The 17,066-nt window shown below is 41.1% G+C and overlaps 1 protein-coding gene across 1 annotated transcript in view; it reads left to right on the forward strand.

Moving 5' to 3' along the window:
• Positions 1 to 17,066, forward strand: part of C1H11orf80 (chromosome 1 C11orf80 homolog) — a 76,862-nt gene that overhangs the window by 34,822 nt on the left and 24,974 nt on the right. Inside the window, 4 exon segments of the mRNA XM_052193364.1 lie at positions 6,598 to 6,681; positions 9,764 to 9,819; positions 10,174 to 10,245; positions 10,830 to 11,025. Of these exon segments, the coding sequence (XP_052049324.1) occupies positions 6,598 to 6,681; positions 9,764 to 9,819; positions 10,174 to 10,245; positions 10,830 to 11,025 (408 nt within the window).

Raw genomic sequence — 17,066 nt, forward strand, 5'->3', positions numbered from 1 at the left:
CTCATGAAACTGAAAAGCTTCTGTAAGGCAAAGGGTACTATCAATAGGACAAAACAGCAACCTACAGAATGGGAAAAATTTCACCAGGTGTACTTCTGATAGAGAGTGAATATGCACAATACACAAAGAACTCAAGAAACTAGACACCAACAAATCATATAAACCAATTAAAAATGGGATACATGGGCTGGGCAGTGGTGGTGCACACTTGTAATCCCAGCACTCTGGGAGGCAGAGGCAGGTGGATTTCTGAGTTCGAGGCCAGCCTGGTTTACAGAGTGAGTTCCAGGACAGCCAGGGCTATACAGAGGAACCCTGTCTCGAAAAAAACCAAAATCCAAAAAACCAAAACAAACAAAACAAAACAAAAAATGGGATACATATCTAAGCAGGGAATTCTCAAAAAATGAATTTCAAAAAGACAAGAAACAAAGAAATGTTCGACTTCCTTAGCTATCAAGGAAATGCAAATTAAACTACTTTGAGGTTCCACCTTACAACTGTCATCAAAAACACAAGTAAGGGGTGGTACTATCTCTTGGGTTCTATAAGAAAGCAAGCTGAGCAAGCCAAGGGGAACAAGCCAGTAAGAAACATCCCCCCATGGCCTCTGCATCAGCTCCTACTTCCTGACCTGCTTGAATTCCAGTCCTGACTTCCTTTAGTGATGAGCAGCAATGTGGAAATGTAAGCTGAATAAACCCTTTCCTCCCCAGCTTGTTTCTTGGTCATGATGTTTTGTGCAGGAATAGAAACCTTGAACTGAAGAATGGATAAAGAAAATGTAAATTTACATAATGGAGTATTACTCCACTGTTAAAAAATATCATGAAATTTGCAGGAAAATAGATGAAACTAGGAAAAAATCATCCTGAATGAGGTAACCCAGACCCAGAAAGACACACATAGTATGTACTCATTTATAAGTGGATATTAGCTGTTGTGTAAATGATAATCGTGCTACTATCTGCAGACCCAGAGGAGCTAAGTAACGAGGAGGGCTCAGGGTGGGTGGGACATATGGATCTGCTGAGAAAGGGGATTAGGATAGATTTGGTGGGTGGACTGTGGGTAGGTGGGGATGGGAACTGGAGGGATCAGGTAGGCTGGAGAGAGAGAGAGTACTGAGAGAGAGACAACTGGAAGGGGGGCATTTGGGGGATGAAGTAGAAACCTAGTGCAATGGAAACTCCTAGGAGTCTACAAGGTGACCCTAGCTTAAGACTCCTAGTAATGTGGGATACAGAGCCTGAACCAGCCATCTTCTGTAACTAGGCAAGGCTTCCAGTGGAGGGGTTGGGACACCAGCCCAGCTATAAAACCTTCAACCTACAATTTGTCCTACCTGCAAGATGTACTAGGATAAAATTGGCACAGAACTTGTGGGAATGGCAAACCAATGACTGATCCAACTTCAGACCCATGCCACAAGAGGGAGCCCATGCCTGACACTGCCTGGAGTGCTAGGAACCAGAAGCTGGATAGCCCAGAGAAGTAGGATAGCACCCAACACGACCTGAAAACAAAAGTCAATGAAATGATTCCTAAAGGTATTCTGCTGAACTTGTAGACTGGAGCTTAACATAATCATCATCAGAGAGGCTTTGTCCAGATCTAAACAAAGAATTTTCACCTGAAGAAATTCGAATGGCCGAGAAGCACCTTAAGAAATGCTCAGCATCATTAGTCATTAGGGAAATGCAAATCAAAACAACCCTGAGATTTCACCTCACACCAGTCAGAATGGCTAAGGTTAAAAACTCAGGAGGTGTTGGCGAGGATGTGGAGAAAGAGGAACACTCCTCCAACTGCTGGTGGGATTGCAAGATGGTACAACCACTATGGAAATCAGTGTGGCGGTTCCTCAGAAAACTGGACATGACACTTCCGGAGGACCCTGCTATACCTCTCCTGGGCATATACCGAGAGGATTCCCAGGCATGCAATAAGGACACATGCTTCACTATGTTCATAGCAGCCTTATTTATAATAGCCAGAAGCTGGAAAGAACCCAGATGTCCCTCAATGGATACAGAAAATGTGATATATTTACACAGTGGAATACTACTCAGCAATTAGAAACAATGAATTCATGAAATTTTTAGGCAAATGGTTGGAACTGGAAAATATCATCCTAAGTGAGGTAACCCAATCACAAAAGAATACACATGGAATGCAATCACTGATAAGTGGATATTAATTAGCCCAGAAGCTCTGAATACTCAAGACACAATTAGCATAACAAATGACTCCCATGAAGAAGTAAGGAGAGGGCCCTGATCCAGGAAAGGCTTGATCCGAGCATTGTAGGGAAGTACCAGGACAGAGAAAAAGGAGGGAGGTGATTGGAGAATGGGTAGAGAGAAGAAGGCTTATGGGACATATAGGGAGGGGGGAACCGGGAAAGGGGAAATCATTTTGAATGTAAACACAGAATATAGAAAATTTTAAAAAAACGAAAAGAAAAGAAAAAAAAAAAGAGAGGCTTTGTCCAGCGACTGATGGGCGCAAATGCAGATACCCACAGCAAACATTAAGTAGAGCTCAGGAAATACTACAGAAGAGAGAGAAAGAGGAGAAGCCAGAGGGATCAAGAACACCACAAGAAAGTGGCCCGCAGAAGCAACTAACTAGGGTATATTGGGGCTCACAGAGAGGAACAATCACGGAACCCATCTGGGTCTGACCTAGGCCCTCAGCATATATGTTACAATGTGGGAGCAGGGCTATCTTTGTTTTACCTGCTTTTAGGACCCTTTTCCTCCAATTGGGTTTCCTTGTCCAGCCTTAATGGGAAGGGATGTGCCTAGTCTTATTGTAACTTGATATGCCATGTTTGGTTGGCATCCCTGGGAGGCCTGCCCTTTTCTGAAGGGAAATGGAGGAGGAGTGGATCTGGAGGATAGGGGAGGTAGGAGAGACTGGGAGGAAAAGAGGGAGGGGAAATTGTAGTTGGGATGTATTATATAAGAGGAAGAAATATATATATATATACACACACACACACACACACATCTATATTTATCCCTTTGCATGTGAGTATATATAGATCTTTCTTTTTGTCTGCCTGTCTATCATCATCATCATCACTATCTATTTTACCTGTACCTAACAAGGAGGAAGAGGAAAAAGAGAAACTGATACTTTCTCCTGGAGACTAGTACAGGAAACATGACTGTATTAGTTTATGTTTGAAAGTAAACTTCTAAGCAGGGCCCACAAGGTCCTCCCCCTCCCTGAGGATCCATAAGCAGTCAATGGTGGTTGGGTAAGGGGAAAACATTTTCTTTGGTGGTATAGCTAAGTTGCTATGCTTCTGTATATAGTTGTCAGTAAACTTATTTGTAGCTTTAATATTTTTCAAAACCTATTTTTAATGATGGTTCTTAAATGCTTTAACCTCCCTTTTAGCCCACCACCCACCAGAGGTAGTAGAAAAGAAAGGGTATGTGGGAAGTGGACCAGTTTAGAAAGGGTTCTTTGGAACAACTGTTATCTGTGTTGTATGGAAATCGGCCGTTCAGTTCATAGGTTTCAGCAGCAGCAGCAGCAGCAGCAGCAGCAGCAGCTCAAGTCACTTGCAAACACCTCACAGAAGTATCAGCAATACAGTTCAGTAGAATTGGGTCAGCAGCAGCGGTGGCACTACCTAGTAAAGACAGCCAGGCCTCAGCCTCAGCCTCAGCTAAGGGAAGTGAAGATCAGCAAAGTGATCTTTCAGCAAAGCAAAGATCATCGGAAGACATAAGACCAATGCATTGTACAGCTAGATCTGTAAACAAGCCTAGTTTAGCCCCCATTACTGTCAAGTCCTTTTTATACTCTCTCTAAGCATCACATGCCCTCCACGTGCCTTGCTTCAGCATGTGTCTCACCTCAGCAAGTGTCTCGCCTCAGTTGACATCACTGTTGGATGTCAGCCTGAGTCCATGGAAGTTGCAAGAAACTGTAGCAGACCACCGGAAGTTTTTTGGTGTGTTTCTCTTTATGAAGTACCAACAAAAGCAGCTCGACTACATAATGTAAGATGGACCAATACATGTGTGTTGTTAGTGAAGAATCCTTCATCACGTGCCCTTTCATGTGCTTGCTTTAGCAGAACATCCTTTCACCTGTGTCTGCTTCAGCGAAATGTTCCTTCAGGAGTCTGCCTTAGTCTCTCACCTGTGTCCACTTCAGCTAGACTGTCCTTCACATGTTTGCCCTAGCAAAACACCATCCAACAGACTTTCCAAAGAACCCTCTAAGTTTCCACTTCACTCTGAACATAGGAGGCACAGGCTAGGTCAGAAGACAGCCAGAGGCCACAGGCCCAGCCTGCTGCTCCAGGGTGGATGCCACGAAGATGAGCAAGTATGTGGTAGAGAAATGGGAGAGAAATAGAAGTGGGGTGGCTATCAAGAGAGGCAGAACAGGAATGCCACAGTAGTGAGGAACAGCCTGATATGAGAGGCCATGGTGATGTCCGCCTGGGCCAGTGCTGCCACCAAGAACCATGTCTGAGTCCATAGCTCTACTGAGCAGGGATCTGTGTCAATGTCTGTGGCCCATGTTACCACCAAAGGCCATGCTGACATTTGTGATCTGGGCCATGATGATGTCTGTGCTGAGCTGGTCTCACCCTATCACCACTCCATGATGGCAACATTGATGCAGGAGAGCTGACCACACCCCCTTGCCTGGGCAGACCAGGAGAGCTAGCCCTGATGATGTGGGCAAGGGAGAGCTGTCAGGCTGACCAACTGGAATACCACCCAGGCCCAGATCCAGGGCTTTGAAATGGCCTACTCTCTAACATCTACCCCACATATGAGCTGCTGTAGCACATGAAGGGGGAGATCTACAGATCCAAAGTTTCAAGACTTCCAGTGTCAGGACAACAGTGGGATATCTGAGAGGAGTCTTCATGAGGGTCCAGTATTGATGCTGTAGCAGAAGCCAGAGGCTTCGAACCAAACTAATGACTCATTGCAGTAAACATTTGCAAGTACAGCTGTTTGAACAAAAGGGGTACAATACACATAGTGTATAGAATGTGATACACTATGACACACCGAGGCTTCCATGGCAAGTTTTTTGTTTTGTTTTGTTTTTTTGAGACAGGGTTTCTCTGTGTAGTCCTGGCTGTCCTGGAACTCACACTGAAGACCAGGCTGGCCTCGAACTCAGAAATCCCCCTGCCTCTGCCTCCCAAGTTCTGGGACTAAAGGTATGTTCCACCAGTGCCTGGCTCATTTTGTTTTAATTTTAATTTTTTTTGTAAGGGGAGGTTACAAAGGTGGAGGGCGAATATGAAAAGACTGGAAAATGAGTAAGATTGGAGTGCATGATGTAATATTCACAAAGAATCAATAAAACACTAATGTAACTTATTTGCATATATGGGTCTATAAAAATACCTAGTTCATAGTTCAGTAGGAGAAATAAGTAATTTATATGACAATATAAAACATTTTATAATTTAGATATATGAGATCTGAAAGAAACAGAAAACAGGTACTGCATCTAATCAGACTAGAAGCACCAAGCAAATTTTATTAGGTCAACAGAGAATAGTAAATTGCCCCCTTTAAGAGCTGGTCATAGGCTGTGGACTGTGCTTGTTGTGTTGATAAAAGATCCTAAGATGGCTGTGTGTACACTTACAGAGTTATATATGGGTCAGGAGTTACTGGAGCAAAAATGACTCAAAACAGCTGCATCCCCGAGGCCAATCCCAGCATGGATAACAGCTCACAAAAGCTGGAACCTGGAGCTCATTGCATAGCCTGCAGGCAGCTCGACTGGTTGGAGTATGTCCTTTCCAGGTGGCTCAGTTATCTTAAACCTCTCCTAGCCAGCCTGGCTGGTTTACTTTTCTTTCAAGTGGCGGGGTCTGTCCTAGGGTGAATCTCCGCAGTCTCTACTGTTTATTCTTGAGGAGGAAGGGGTCTAGTGCATCTGATCAGTTTCAGGGACTTCCTGAAGCTATTTTGAGTTGTTTACTTCTTGAGGCGCTTCCCTCTACAGTCTTACTCCCAGCAGTTTCAACCTCCAGGAAATTGCTACAGAATATCTTCATGTTTACAAGCACTCACTTTACTAACTGCTCATCTCCCCAGCCCTTCACTTCTCTTAATACAGATCATCCTAAAGCACATTAGACAATAACAATAGAATTACTCATCTCCAGTTTTAATTACTCCAGATATGTTCCAAAAAGTGGTTTTGGCATTGTAGGTTTACACAGATCTTTTATTCCTTTGTCTTTTGAAGTTCCATGAAGTAGGTTTTCTTTTGGAGGGGTGGGGGTTTCTCTGTCTAGCCTGGGCTATTCTGGAACTCACTCTATAGTCTAGGCTGGCTTCAAACTCATAGAGATCTGCCTACCTCTACCTTCTGAGTGGTGGGATTAAAGGCATGCACCACCATTGCCCTGCTGAAGTAGGTTTCTATCAGTGTCAATTCCCTATCTTCCCTTTTTTATACATTTCTCATTTTTCAAGTTATGTCTCCATGGATATACCTAAACTGACCTAAATATCCACTTTTATAGGGAGAAATGCCTACTTGACTCATTTGCACTGTTGGAGTTAACATTGTGTTTTCTTGTTATAGGTTGATGAAAATCCTCAAAGTTTGATGACAGACTGTCTGGTTATAAAGCATTTTTTACGAAAAATCATCATAGTTCATCACAAGGTTAAGTTGTTTATTCTTTAAATATTATCACTTTATCTATGTTTTCTTTAAAACAAAGCCAAAACAAGAACCTGAGTAACCCTGGCTAGCTTAGAATTCAAATGTCTGCCTGTCCTTGGAGTATGGGATCAAAGGTATGTGCCACCATGCCAGCCTCACCTTAGTTTAATCTTGGTAGGTCATGAGCTTTAGGTGTTCTAGTTTAGGGGAATATATGTATATGTATATATATATGTATATATATGTATATATATGGATATAGATATAGATAAGGCCTAATGATTCCCTGAATTGCACTTATATGGTTCCCTTTTCATGTCTAGTTTTATTAATTTGGGTCTTCTCTTTCTGTTAGTTAGTTTTGGCTAGGGATTTATCTATCTTGTTTATCTTTATTTTTCTTTCCATGTAACTAATATCTGCCCTGATTGTGAGTGACTTCTCTCTGTCTGTTGACTTGGGTCTTGTTCTTTCTCTGGAGCTCTAAGATATGTTGTTCATTCACTTCACTTCTTAGTTGTAAGCATGTGGAACTTTACACTTGTCTCTGAGGGCTGCAAGCATCATACCCCATACTTCTCCGTATGTTGTGTTCATTTTATTTGTCTCTAGGAGTGTCTTTATCTCTTGATTTCTTCAAGAACCTTTTATCATTCTGTAGTGTGTTGTTTGCACCATACTGTAGTTGTATTGTCTGTGTGTGTTCTAGAGTTTTCCTTATTGTTGGTATGAAATGTTAGCTATTGTGATCAGATAGAACACAAAGAATTACTCATTTTCCTGTGTTTGTTAGGACTTTCATTTTGTCCTAACCTATGTTGTATTTTAGAGAAAGTTACATCAGCTGTTCTGTATCCAGCAATATTCTGTAGATTTTTGTTAAGTTCATTTATCTATGACTTCATTTGATTCTGATTATCTATTTTTTGTTGGGATTGACTATCGTATTGGTAAGAGTATTGAAGCTACCCACAACTATTGTCCTGCAGATCTGTGACTTTACATCTAGTTACATTTGTTTTTAGTAACAAATTGTGTGCTCCTGTATTTGGCGCATACAAGGTTTAAAATTGTTATGTTCTTGACATATATTTTTCCTTAATCAGTGACTGCCTGTGTCTTTTCCCACTAGAGTTTGTTTGAAGTCTGTTTTGTCAGATGTTAGAACAGCAACAGCTGATTCTTTCCTAGGAGCATTTACTTGAATACCTTTTTCTGTCCTTCAAAAGTGTACTTCTTTTGTGGTGAAATAAGTTTTTGGAGTCAACAAATAAATGGTTCCTAGTTTTTTGCTTAGTATACTAGCCTTTGCCTTGTGTGGAAAAATTAAGACCATTAATATTCAGAGTCATTAATGAAAGATGTATATTGATTCCTGCCATTTTGTTGATTTTGTACTATTTGTCTTTCCTATTCCTTTCTTGTTTAACTATTATTTGGGTGTGACATGTGCATGTGCGCGCACGCGCATGTGTGTTTGTGTGTGTGTGTGTGTGTCTGTGTCTGTGTCTGTGTGTATGTGTGTGTCTGTGTGTCCATCTTCATGGTCTTCTTATTTTATCTCTGTCCTTGTTGAATTCTTCTGATTTCTCTGCTTTGTCTTCAAACATGCACATATTATTTTCTTCCATTATATTAATGAGACTTTCCAGAGTTCTTTTATTTGACTTACTATGTTTTTTCCCCTCTAGTGTTTCAGCTTGTTTTTCTTTAGTACTTCTGTTTGTGGAATTCTTCTTTTATAATAACCACTGCCTTCCTTATTTCACTTATTTTTTTTTCATTGATATAATTTTTTTTATTCGATAAATTTTTTTATTTACCTTTTTCACTTATTTCATTTGTATCTTTGAATACTCATAACCATTCTTTTGAGTTCTGTCTAGACTTTCATCTACCATTCTTTCCTTAGATAGAATTTTAATATGATTATTAATTTTGGAGCAATTATATTATCTTAGCCATTTCTATTTCTTATGTTACTACACTGGGATTTACCATCTGGCATTGTTTCATTGCTTGGCTTATTTGCTTTAATCAGTTGAAGTCTTCACAATTTTCAAGTAGGGCTTGGACGTGATAGAGTTCAATGTTTACTTCAGAAAATAATTCAGTCCAGAAGCTCAGGGTGCTTGGTATTAAGTTCTGTTCTCTTAGGAAACAACTGGAAGAGCAGCTACTGCTCTATTATTAGAAATAATAATAATAGAAAGCTCAGCTGCTCTATACTGTATACAAACATCTACCAAGTAATGAAAGTGGACCATATTTCATAATAAACAACCAAGAGTAGTATGGATTCTACTCTGACTTTAGTTGATAAGATGAGGAGTTGGGAGCAAGAGAGATGGCTCAGTGGTTAAGCAGTCTGTTGTCAGGTCCAGTTCCAGGGAATTGGACACCATTTTCTGGCCTCTGGTGACACTGCACCAATGTGAACATATACAGATAATTAAAAGAATGTAAGTCAGTGTAAAGTAGCTGGGCAAGGGAAGTTGGGATTGTTAAATCTGTGGAAGATTACAATTATAACGCACAATGAGGGGATACAGATGAGAGGAAGAGAGATGAGAGAGGGAACATGAGAGGTGCAGATAAAGAGTGTAGAAACAATACCCTGAAGTAAGCTGAGTGAGAAGCTTCAACAGTCTTAAAGCCTAGCCAAGCAATGCAAAAGAAAGCAACCCCCCTAGACATGCATGCAAAGCTGATAAATAATAGAAAGGAGAAAGTAAGAGTCCTTATGGACTGAATTGCTTGCACAAGTGCACTGAGTTGAAAAATGAAGTTCTCAGATCCATCTGACTCCAGCAGTTTCCTGTGGTGCTGTGGGCATCAGGGTTAGGGCATTGGTCCCAGCGACTTCAGTGTTAGTGGGGTTCTGGCCTGTTGGGGAAGGGATGTTGCAAGTCCTTTTCTGGTAGTTCCCTGGAACCCCTGAACTCCACTGAGACTTCTGGTCCTGTGGGTTGGGCATGTGAGCCACAGTTCTTCTCTTGCAGTTTCTACTGCTTCTACAATGGGCATTTTAATGTCTATCCTGACTGGCATGAAATCTCACCCTTCATTTGTTGTTTTGCAGCTCAAGTTTAATTTCAATGTAACGGTGAATGGGATCCTCTCTACAGAGATGTTTGGGTCTGTAAGCAGTTTTACAGCTTTGAATGATTTTTAAGCATTATTGATCTGTGTTTCTAATAAGTTTACAATTTGAATTTTTAGTTCAAAATTTCCTTGAAACTAATCCTGAGACCCTCACATTTTCTTATTCTATATTATCTTTTAACAAGTAAATATATTCATCTAAATCTTACATGTTTCTCCCTTTCATTGAGGGGAATGAACTTAAAGGTTGTGAGGGGGTTTTTTGTTGTTGTTTTTGGTTTTGGTTCTGGTTGCTGAATTCCAGTTATCTCTGGGTATTTGTATCATACATCAAATCATGATTGATTTGAGAAATGACTTAGATTTTGCTTTTGGTTTGATTTGCAGGGCAGAGAATGAACCTACTTTGAGACTGTCCAATGGAATCACTCTTGTTGTGGGCTTTCAGCACTATGTGAGGTAAGGGCAAGCGTACTGTCTCTCCTGCTTTCCTCTCCTATTTTGAACATGAATATTGGTAGAAGATAGAAATGGTCTGCCCGCCTTTTCCTTTCCTCTTTCCTTCCCTTCTCTGTCCCCCACTTCCCTTCCTCCTCTCTCTTCTTGTGTCTCTTCTGTTTGGAAGAGAAGTGTTGGGCGGTAAATAAATCAGCCACCTTCTTTGTTGGGAAGAATGAGAGCCTCATTGTTCCCTCACACCTACACACAGGAAGGATTGGTGTGTGCAGAAGGCATCTTGAGCGCCACCAGGCCACTTTCAGGCCATTTGCTCACAGTTGTCACTCACACACAGTACTGATCTTTGAGTGATTTTGGAAACATATGCTTGGAACCATAGAATATAATGGAAAAAATATAATGTGAGAATAAGAAACTACCAAAGAGACAGCAAAAACAGGAGCCAAGGTATAATCTTCGGATGCCCATTTGTCTGAACATATGCAGATAAAGTGGTTATGTGTATATTGAGAAATTAAGGAATTTTAAATGCCCATTAAATAATTTCTTGAAGAAAAAAGTTAAATTTGTATGTTTCTAAATAGTAAAGCAACATTTAATTGGAGTGAACCACACTGCAGCAGAATCCACCCTGTGCTAGGTCATCCAGCACTGCTGTTCATCCCTGATGCCAAGGCTGACATGGGCCTGTTGGGAGAACTGACTCTGACTCCAGCCGCTGCTCTGTGCCCCAGCCCCAAGGGCTTCTCCAGCCAACTGAGCAGGATTTCTTCAGTTTCCATATCTTTTTAGCAGGTTCTAATCAATTGCCTTTGAAGATAAGAGTTTTTAAATTTTAATTTTAGCAAAGTCTTTATGTATGAATTATTTATTTGGAACCCTGTATGATTTGTATAAAAGCCTAACCCAAAATGGATTCTAGGCTTTAGAAGTATTTGCTAAGGAACTCAAAACTATAACAGTGAAAGGTAGTGTTGGGGACCAGAAGAAATGATTGGAGTTGAGTGTGGTAGACCTTGCATGCCTTGTGAGGGCATGCGACCTTCATTCTCTGTGGTGGGAAACCACTGCATGCTTTGGCAAGAGTATCTCACAGCATGTTCAGAGTGCTAAAGGAGAAGAGTTAGTACTTACTAAATCAATGAGTTAAGTGGAATAAGGACTAATAAGTCCTGAGTTAAAACTATGTATACAGAAAGGCAAAAGTCATTGCTTGAAGGAATTGATATAATAAGGAAACCAGTGCTTGTTACTAGAGTTGGGAGAGGCTGGAAGCAAGGAATGGTGTTTGTTGTTTGTTTGTTTGTTTGTTTGTTTGTTTTTCAGACAGGTTCTCTTATATACCAGGCTGGACTCAAATTCAGTATGTAGCTGAGAATGACCTTAGACTTCTGATCCTTGTGCCTCTGTCTCCCGAATTCTGGGATTGTAGATGTGAGCCACCACCCCTGGCTTGTCACATTAGCAGATGTTCTATAGTACACTGTTGAGACTGGGACAAGGGTGTACATGCTGTGTGTTTGTGGCACCTGATTCGACCAGCCACCTCTGCCTCTCAGCTTTAAAGCGATCATCTCTCATGGATTGGTTTTCTCCTGCAGTGGTATTTTTTAGAATTATAATAATTGATGTGAAGCTTCTTAAGACACAGGGATGTCTAACCCACGCTGTGGGTTGTTTATGGCACAGGGTAGCAATGAAGGTGGCCTAGCACAACGTTGTAAACTCATTTAAAATATCATGAATTTTAAAAGTTTATGGTTTTGTAACAATGGGAATATTTTTTTTTTTTAGATAAACCACATCATGTTGTGGTACCACACAAAATGAACATGTGTGTGTTGTGTGCATTAATGACTTCCTTTTGTGGTACTGTGCAGCTTCCCATGTTACATTCCATGAGCAGACAGTAATATTGGCACCATCAGACATGACATGCTTTTGGTGGCTAGATAGGTGGAATTGTTGATAATGGTTTTTGTTGTGGTGGTTTTTTTGTTTTGTTTTGTTTTGTTTTTTGAGACAGGGTTTCTCTGTGTAGCCCTGGCTGTCCTAGAACTCACTCTGTAGACCAGGCTGGCCTCAAACTCAGAAATCTGCCTGCCTCTGCCTCCCAGAGTGCTGGGATCACAGGCCTGTGCCACCACCACCTGCCAATAATGTTTTAACTTAGCATTGCAAACCATAGGCGTTTGATGCTGCTTATAAGACAAGCAGATCTTTTATTTGGTTTCATTCACCTGTCCTTGCTTCCTTTGTGCTTATCAATGTCCACGCTGCTTTACAGTCAGCTTTTTGTCTCTCAGCTCATTGGCAGCCAAGGTCCACGTGGATGAACCTAAGCTTTGCTTTATTGACCTATCAGCTAGTCTTCGTGATAAAGGTAAATGCTGTCCATTCTCTATTACCATTATTTTAAGCCTGGTGTGACTTCTACAATGACCCAAGAAAACAGAACTCCCCCAAATTGTGGATAAGGGAAAATTGTTCAACACAAAGTAGATGACTACTTTTTTTTGTCAAGGCAAATATTAAGGCTGTCCACATTCCCAGAGTTTGATATAACAAGTTCTATAGAATGGTATTCTAAAGAGAGCCTTAGATTGATTGCCTTGCCAGACTGTGAGAGAGTCTCCAGGCTGGGGCACATGTGGTGATACTCAACCTAGAGTCTGGTGGATCTGAGCGGAGATGATGCGAGAGTCAGACAGCGAGAACATAGCTTCATAGCTCCAGGGCCAGTGTTGGCTCGCACAAAGCTGGGACGGCTGTTGTCCCCATCAGGCTAAATAAAAAACTCATATTTCATGACATCAGGTTGGAATTTAGAAAAATTTTCCTGAATAATAGGCAATAATGAGCTCTAGACTTGAAGCTTCCCTCTTATCCCATCTGACAAACTTTGAGACAAGATCCCAAAGACTTTGCAGTACCACAAAACTATCACATTGTTTACAAGAAATTTGGTAGTTTTTCAGAGGACTAAAAAGTGGAAATCTTTAAAGGACACAAAAATGCCCTGCACTCAACTAGATAAACTTCATGATGTGATACTTAATAAATACCTTACATGGAAAGAAGAAAAAATTAAGAACTAAATAAGGAAAAATAATCAGTGAATGAAATGATAATAGTACACAGAGACACTCAACACACCTACAACTGGCCAGATGTGCTGGCTACTTCTGTAATGTTGGTACTTGTGAGGCAGAAGATTTCTATGAGTTTAGAGCCACCTTGAATTTACATAAGTTAGGGCCCTGTCTCAAAAACAAAACAAAAAATGACTTGATCAGCAAAAGTGCTGGCTGTACAGGCATGAGGAGCTGAAATCCATCCTATGCCCACATGAAGGCTGGCTGTGTGGTATGTGTGTCATCAGCTCTGAGGAGGCGGAGACAGGAAGCTCCTCGGTGCTGCTGGCCAGACCCCTGTGTTTCAGGCCTCAGTAGGAGACCCTGTCTCAAAAAGTAAGATGGAAAATGATTGAAAAATACACCTAATATTGACCTGCGGCCTCAACCTGCACCCACACACATGCTTACACACATGAACATATATACACATATTATTTACAAGCAGTGAGAGGAACAACTGGTCATATTAAAGACAAGGAAAAACACATATTTTAAAAGATCCTAGTTGGATGTCTAGAGATGCAAAGTATGAATTTTAGATGGAAAATACACCAGATAAGATTAATGGCAGATTTACACATTGCAAAAAAATTTCATGAACTTGAAGACAGCAACATAAATCACTTAAAATGAAACCACAACAAAAGACTGAAAATTTCATGAAAGAGCATTGACCTTTGGGGTGATTTCTGGTGTCTAATCTAGTGATGCACAATTGGAGACCGGAATGGAAGAAGAGTAGATAAAATGTGTAAAGAAATGCTAAGGCCATCTAGAGACTGTTCCACCCCATATACAGTCACCAAACCCTGACACTATCGTAGATGCCAAGAAATGCTCACTGAAAGGAGCCTGATATGGCTGTCTCCTGAGAGAACCTGCCAGAGCCTTACAAATTCAGAGGCAGATGCTCACAGCCAACCATTGTACTGAGCATGGGGTCCCCAATAGAGGAATTAGAGAAAGGACTGAAGGAACTGAAGGGGTTTGCAACCTCATAGGAAGAACAACAATATCAACTAACCAGACACCACCCCCAGAGCTCCCAGGGACTAAGCCATCAACCAAGGGGTACACATGGCTCTAGCTGCATATGTAGCAGAGGATTGCCTTGTCGGGCATCAATGGGAGGAGAGATCCTTTGTCCTATGAAGGCTTGATAGATGCCCCAATGTACAGCACTGAGGGTGGGGAGGTGGGAGTGAGGTGGGTGGAGGAACAACCTCATAGAAGTAGGGAGAGGGAGGATGGGATAGGGGCTACCTGGGAGGGGGGAACTGGGAAAGGAGATAACATTTGAAATGTAAATAAAGAATATAACCAATAAAAAAATACTAGCTGTCAAATTTCCAAAACTGATGAACTGTAAGTTTGCAGACTCATTGTCTGTGAACCCTTAAGTTTAAGAAATAAAGGGGCTGGAGAGATGGCTCAGTGGTTAAGAGCACTGACTTAACCACTCTGAAGGTCTTGAGTTCAAATCCCAGGAACCACATGGTGGCTCACAACCATCCCTAATGAAATCTGACTCCCTCTTCTGGAGTGTCTGAAGACAGCTACAGTGTACTTACATATAATAAATAAATAAATTTAAAAAAAAAAGTTAAAAAAAAAAGTTTAAGAAATAAAGAAAATTGCCCCCAAACACATTGTACTGAAATTTCAAAAAGCAACAGGACACAGTACAGAGAAGAGAGGAGATAAGTATGGCAGCAACTTCTTCTTGGAAACATCTAGAAGAAAGCAGAATTGTTTTTTTTTTTATTTTGGTTTTGGTTTTTTTCCAGGTACTGAAAGGAAAGAGAAGAAAAAGTAATCCACCTGGGATTCCAAATGCAGAGAAAATAGTTTTCAAAATAAAGGCAAGAGGCTGGGGATGTGACTGTCATTAACTTGCTTACCTGATGACCTGCCTCAGAAACCATGTTTAAAAGCAACACCCACAGCCTTGAATACACACACATACACACACACACACACACACACACACACATACACACACACATACTAAGGAAACGGAGATAAAGTGCATCCTTGGGGCTCACTGGCTGGCCAGACCAGCTTAATTTGAGGCCAGTGAGACAATGTCTCAAAACAGGGTGGATGGTATCTGAAGAATGACAGCCAAGTTGTCCTCTGACCTATACATGCACACACATTAAGTGAACCTGCACATATGAACACACAAAATGAAGACAAGGCCTGGTCCTGATGGTTCATTCCTGTAATCCTAGTACATGGGAGCCTGGGGCCAGAAAATGGACAGGAGTTTAAGGCCAGCCTTGGATACAGAGTGAAAACTTCCTCCATGGACCCCACTCCTACCCCAAAACAAAACCAATTAATACAAGATTGAGGCTTTTCAGTCATTCAAAAAAAATCAAAGAATTCACTAATGAGCAGTATTATAAAAAATGCTTAAGGAAATCCCTTATATTTTTTATTCTTTGACAGTTTTATACATGTATGTGATGTATCTTGATCTTATCCATCTCCACCTCTTGATAACAATTACACAAAGCCATTGGGAAAGTTGTGTGTATGTATGTATGTATGAGTGTATATGTGTCTGTCTGTCTGTCTGTCTGTATGCCAGCTGTTAGAATATAACTTGAAGTTGGATTCTGATAAGATTTTAAAGCCTAAAGCAATGAGTTGCGACTAATATGTCAAAAGGGAGATAAAATAATCCAAAATAGAATCCAAAAATAGTAAAGAGAACAAATGGAAAACAGATAACAAGGGGATAGATTTAAGTACAGCCATGACTGTATTAATATTAAATGTAAATTATTTTAAGCATCCAATTAAGTGCTGGTAATATCACTCATGTGGTAGAGTGCTTGCCTAGTGTTCCCCAAGCCCTGCATTTGGATTTCAATACCACATAAACTGGGTATAGAGGTGTGTACCTATAATCCCAGCATTCAGGAGGTGAACTCAGAATCAGAAAGTTCAAGGTCACCCTTGGCTACATAGTTTGAACATAGTCTAAGCTAAATGAAACCCTGCCTCAAAGAGGTGTGGAGCTGGAGGGATGGCTTCGTGATTAAGAGCACTGGTGGCTCTTCTAGTCCTGGGTTTGATTCCTAGCACCCACACAGCAGTTCACAACTCTCTGTAACTCCAGTTCCAGAGGATTTAACGTTCTTCTGGTCTTTACATGCACCGCATGGATGTGCTATACAGACATGCATGCAGACAAAAACACCCATACAAATAAAATGAACATAGTTGTGAAAAGTAAAACACCAGCTGAGTAGTGTGGCCCTTGACCCCAGCTCTCAGGAGGCAGGTGGATTTCTGAGTTCAAGGCCAGCCTGGTCTACAGAGTGAGTTTCAAGACAGGCAGAGCTCCCTCCAGATACTCTACCCTTCACATTGTGAAGCAGCTCAAAAATCCTCTGACCCTGAGCAATGAGTGTGGAGGCCTGAGTTCCTGTGATAATACCTGCTGAGGGAGACTTCTGAGAGTTTAACCTTCCTTGTTCAGTGACTTTCCAAAACTTTCAGTCTATAGTATACAGATTGCCCCTCCCCCAACAAGGACCCCATGCCTCCAGGTGTCCAGTACTGATACATATTGAAAAGCCCTGTTTGGAGGATGAGCACAAGGAAACAAAAGTCTAGAGGGGAGTAATTCTTTTCAGGGCCTCTGTTTGGGTTGAAGAATAGGGCTGGATA

Source organism: Apodemus sylvaticus, chromosome 1 (assembly GCF_947179515.1).
Source record: "Apodemus sylvaticus chromosome 1, mApoSyl1.1, whole genome shotgun sequence".
Classification (NCBI taxonomy): Eukaryota; Metazoa; Chordata; class Mammalia; order Rodentia; family Muridae; genus Apodemus; species Apodemus sylvaticus.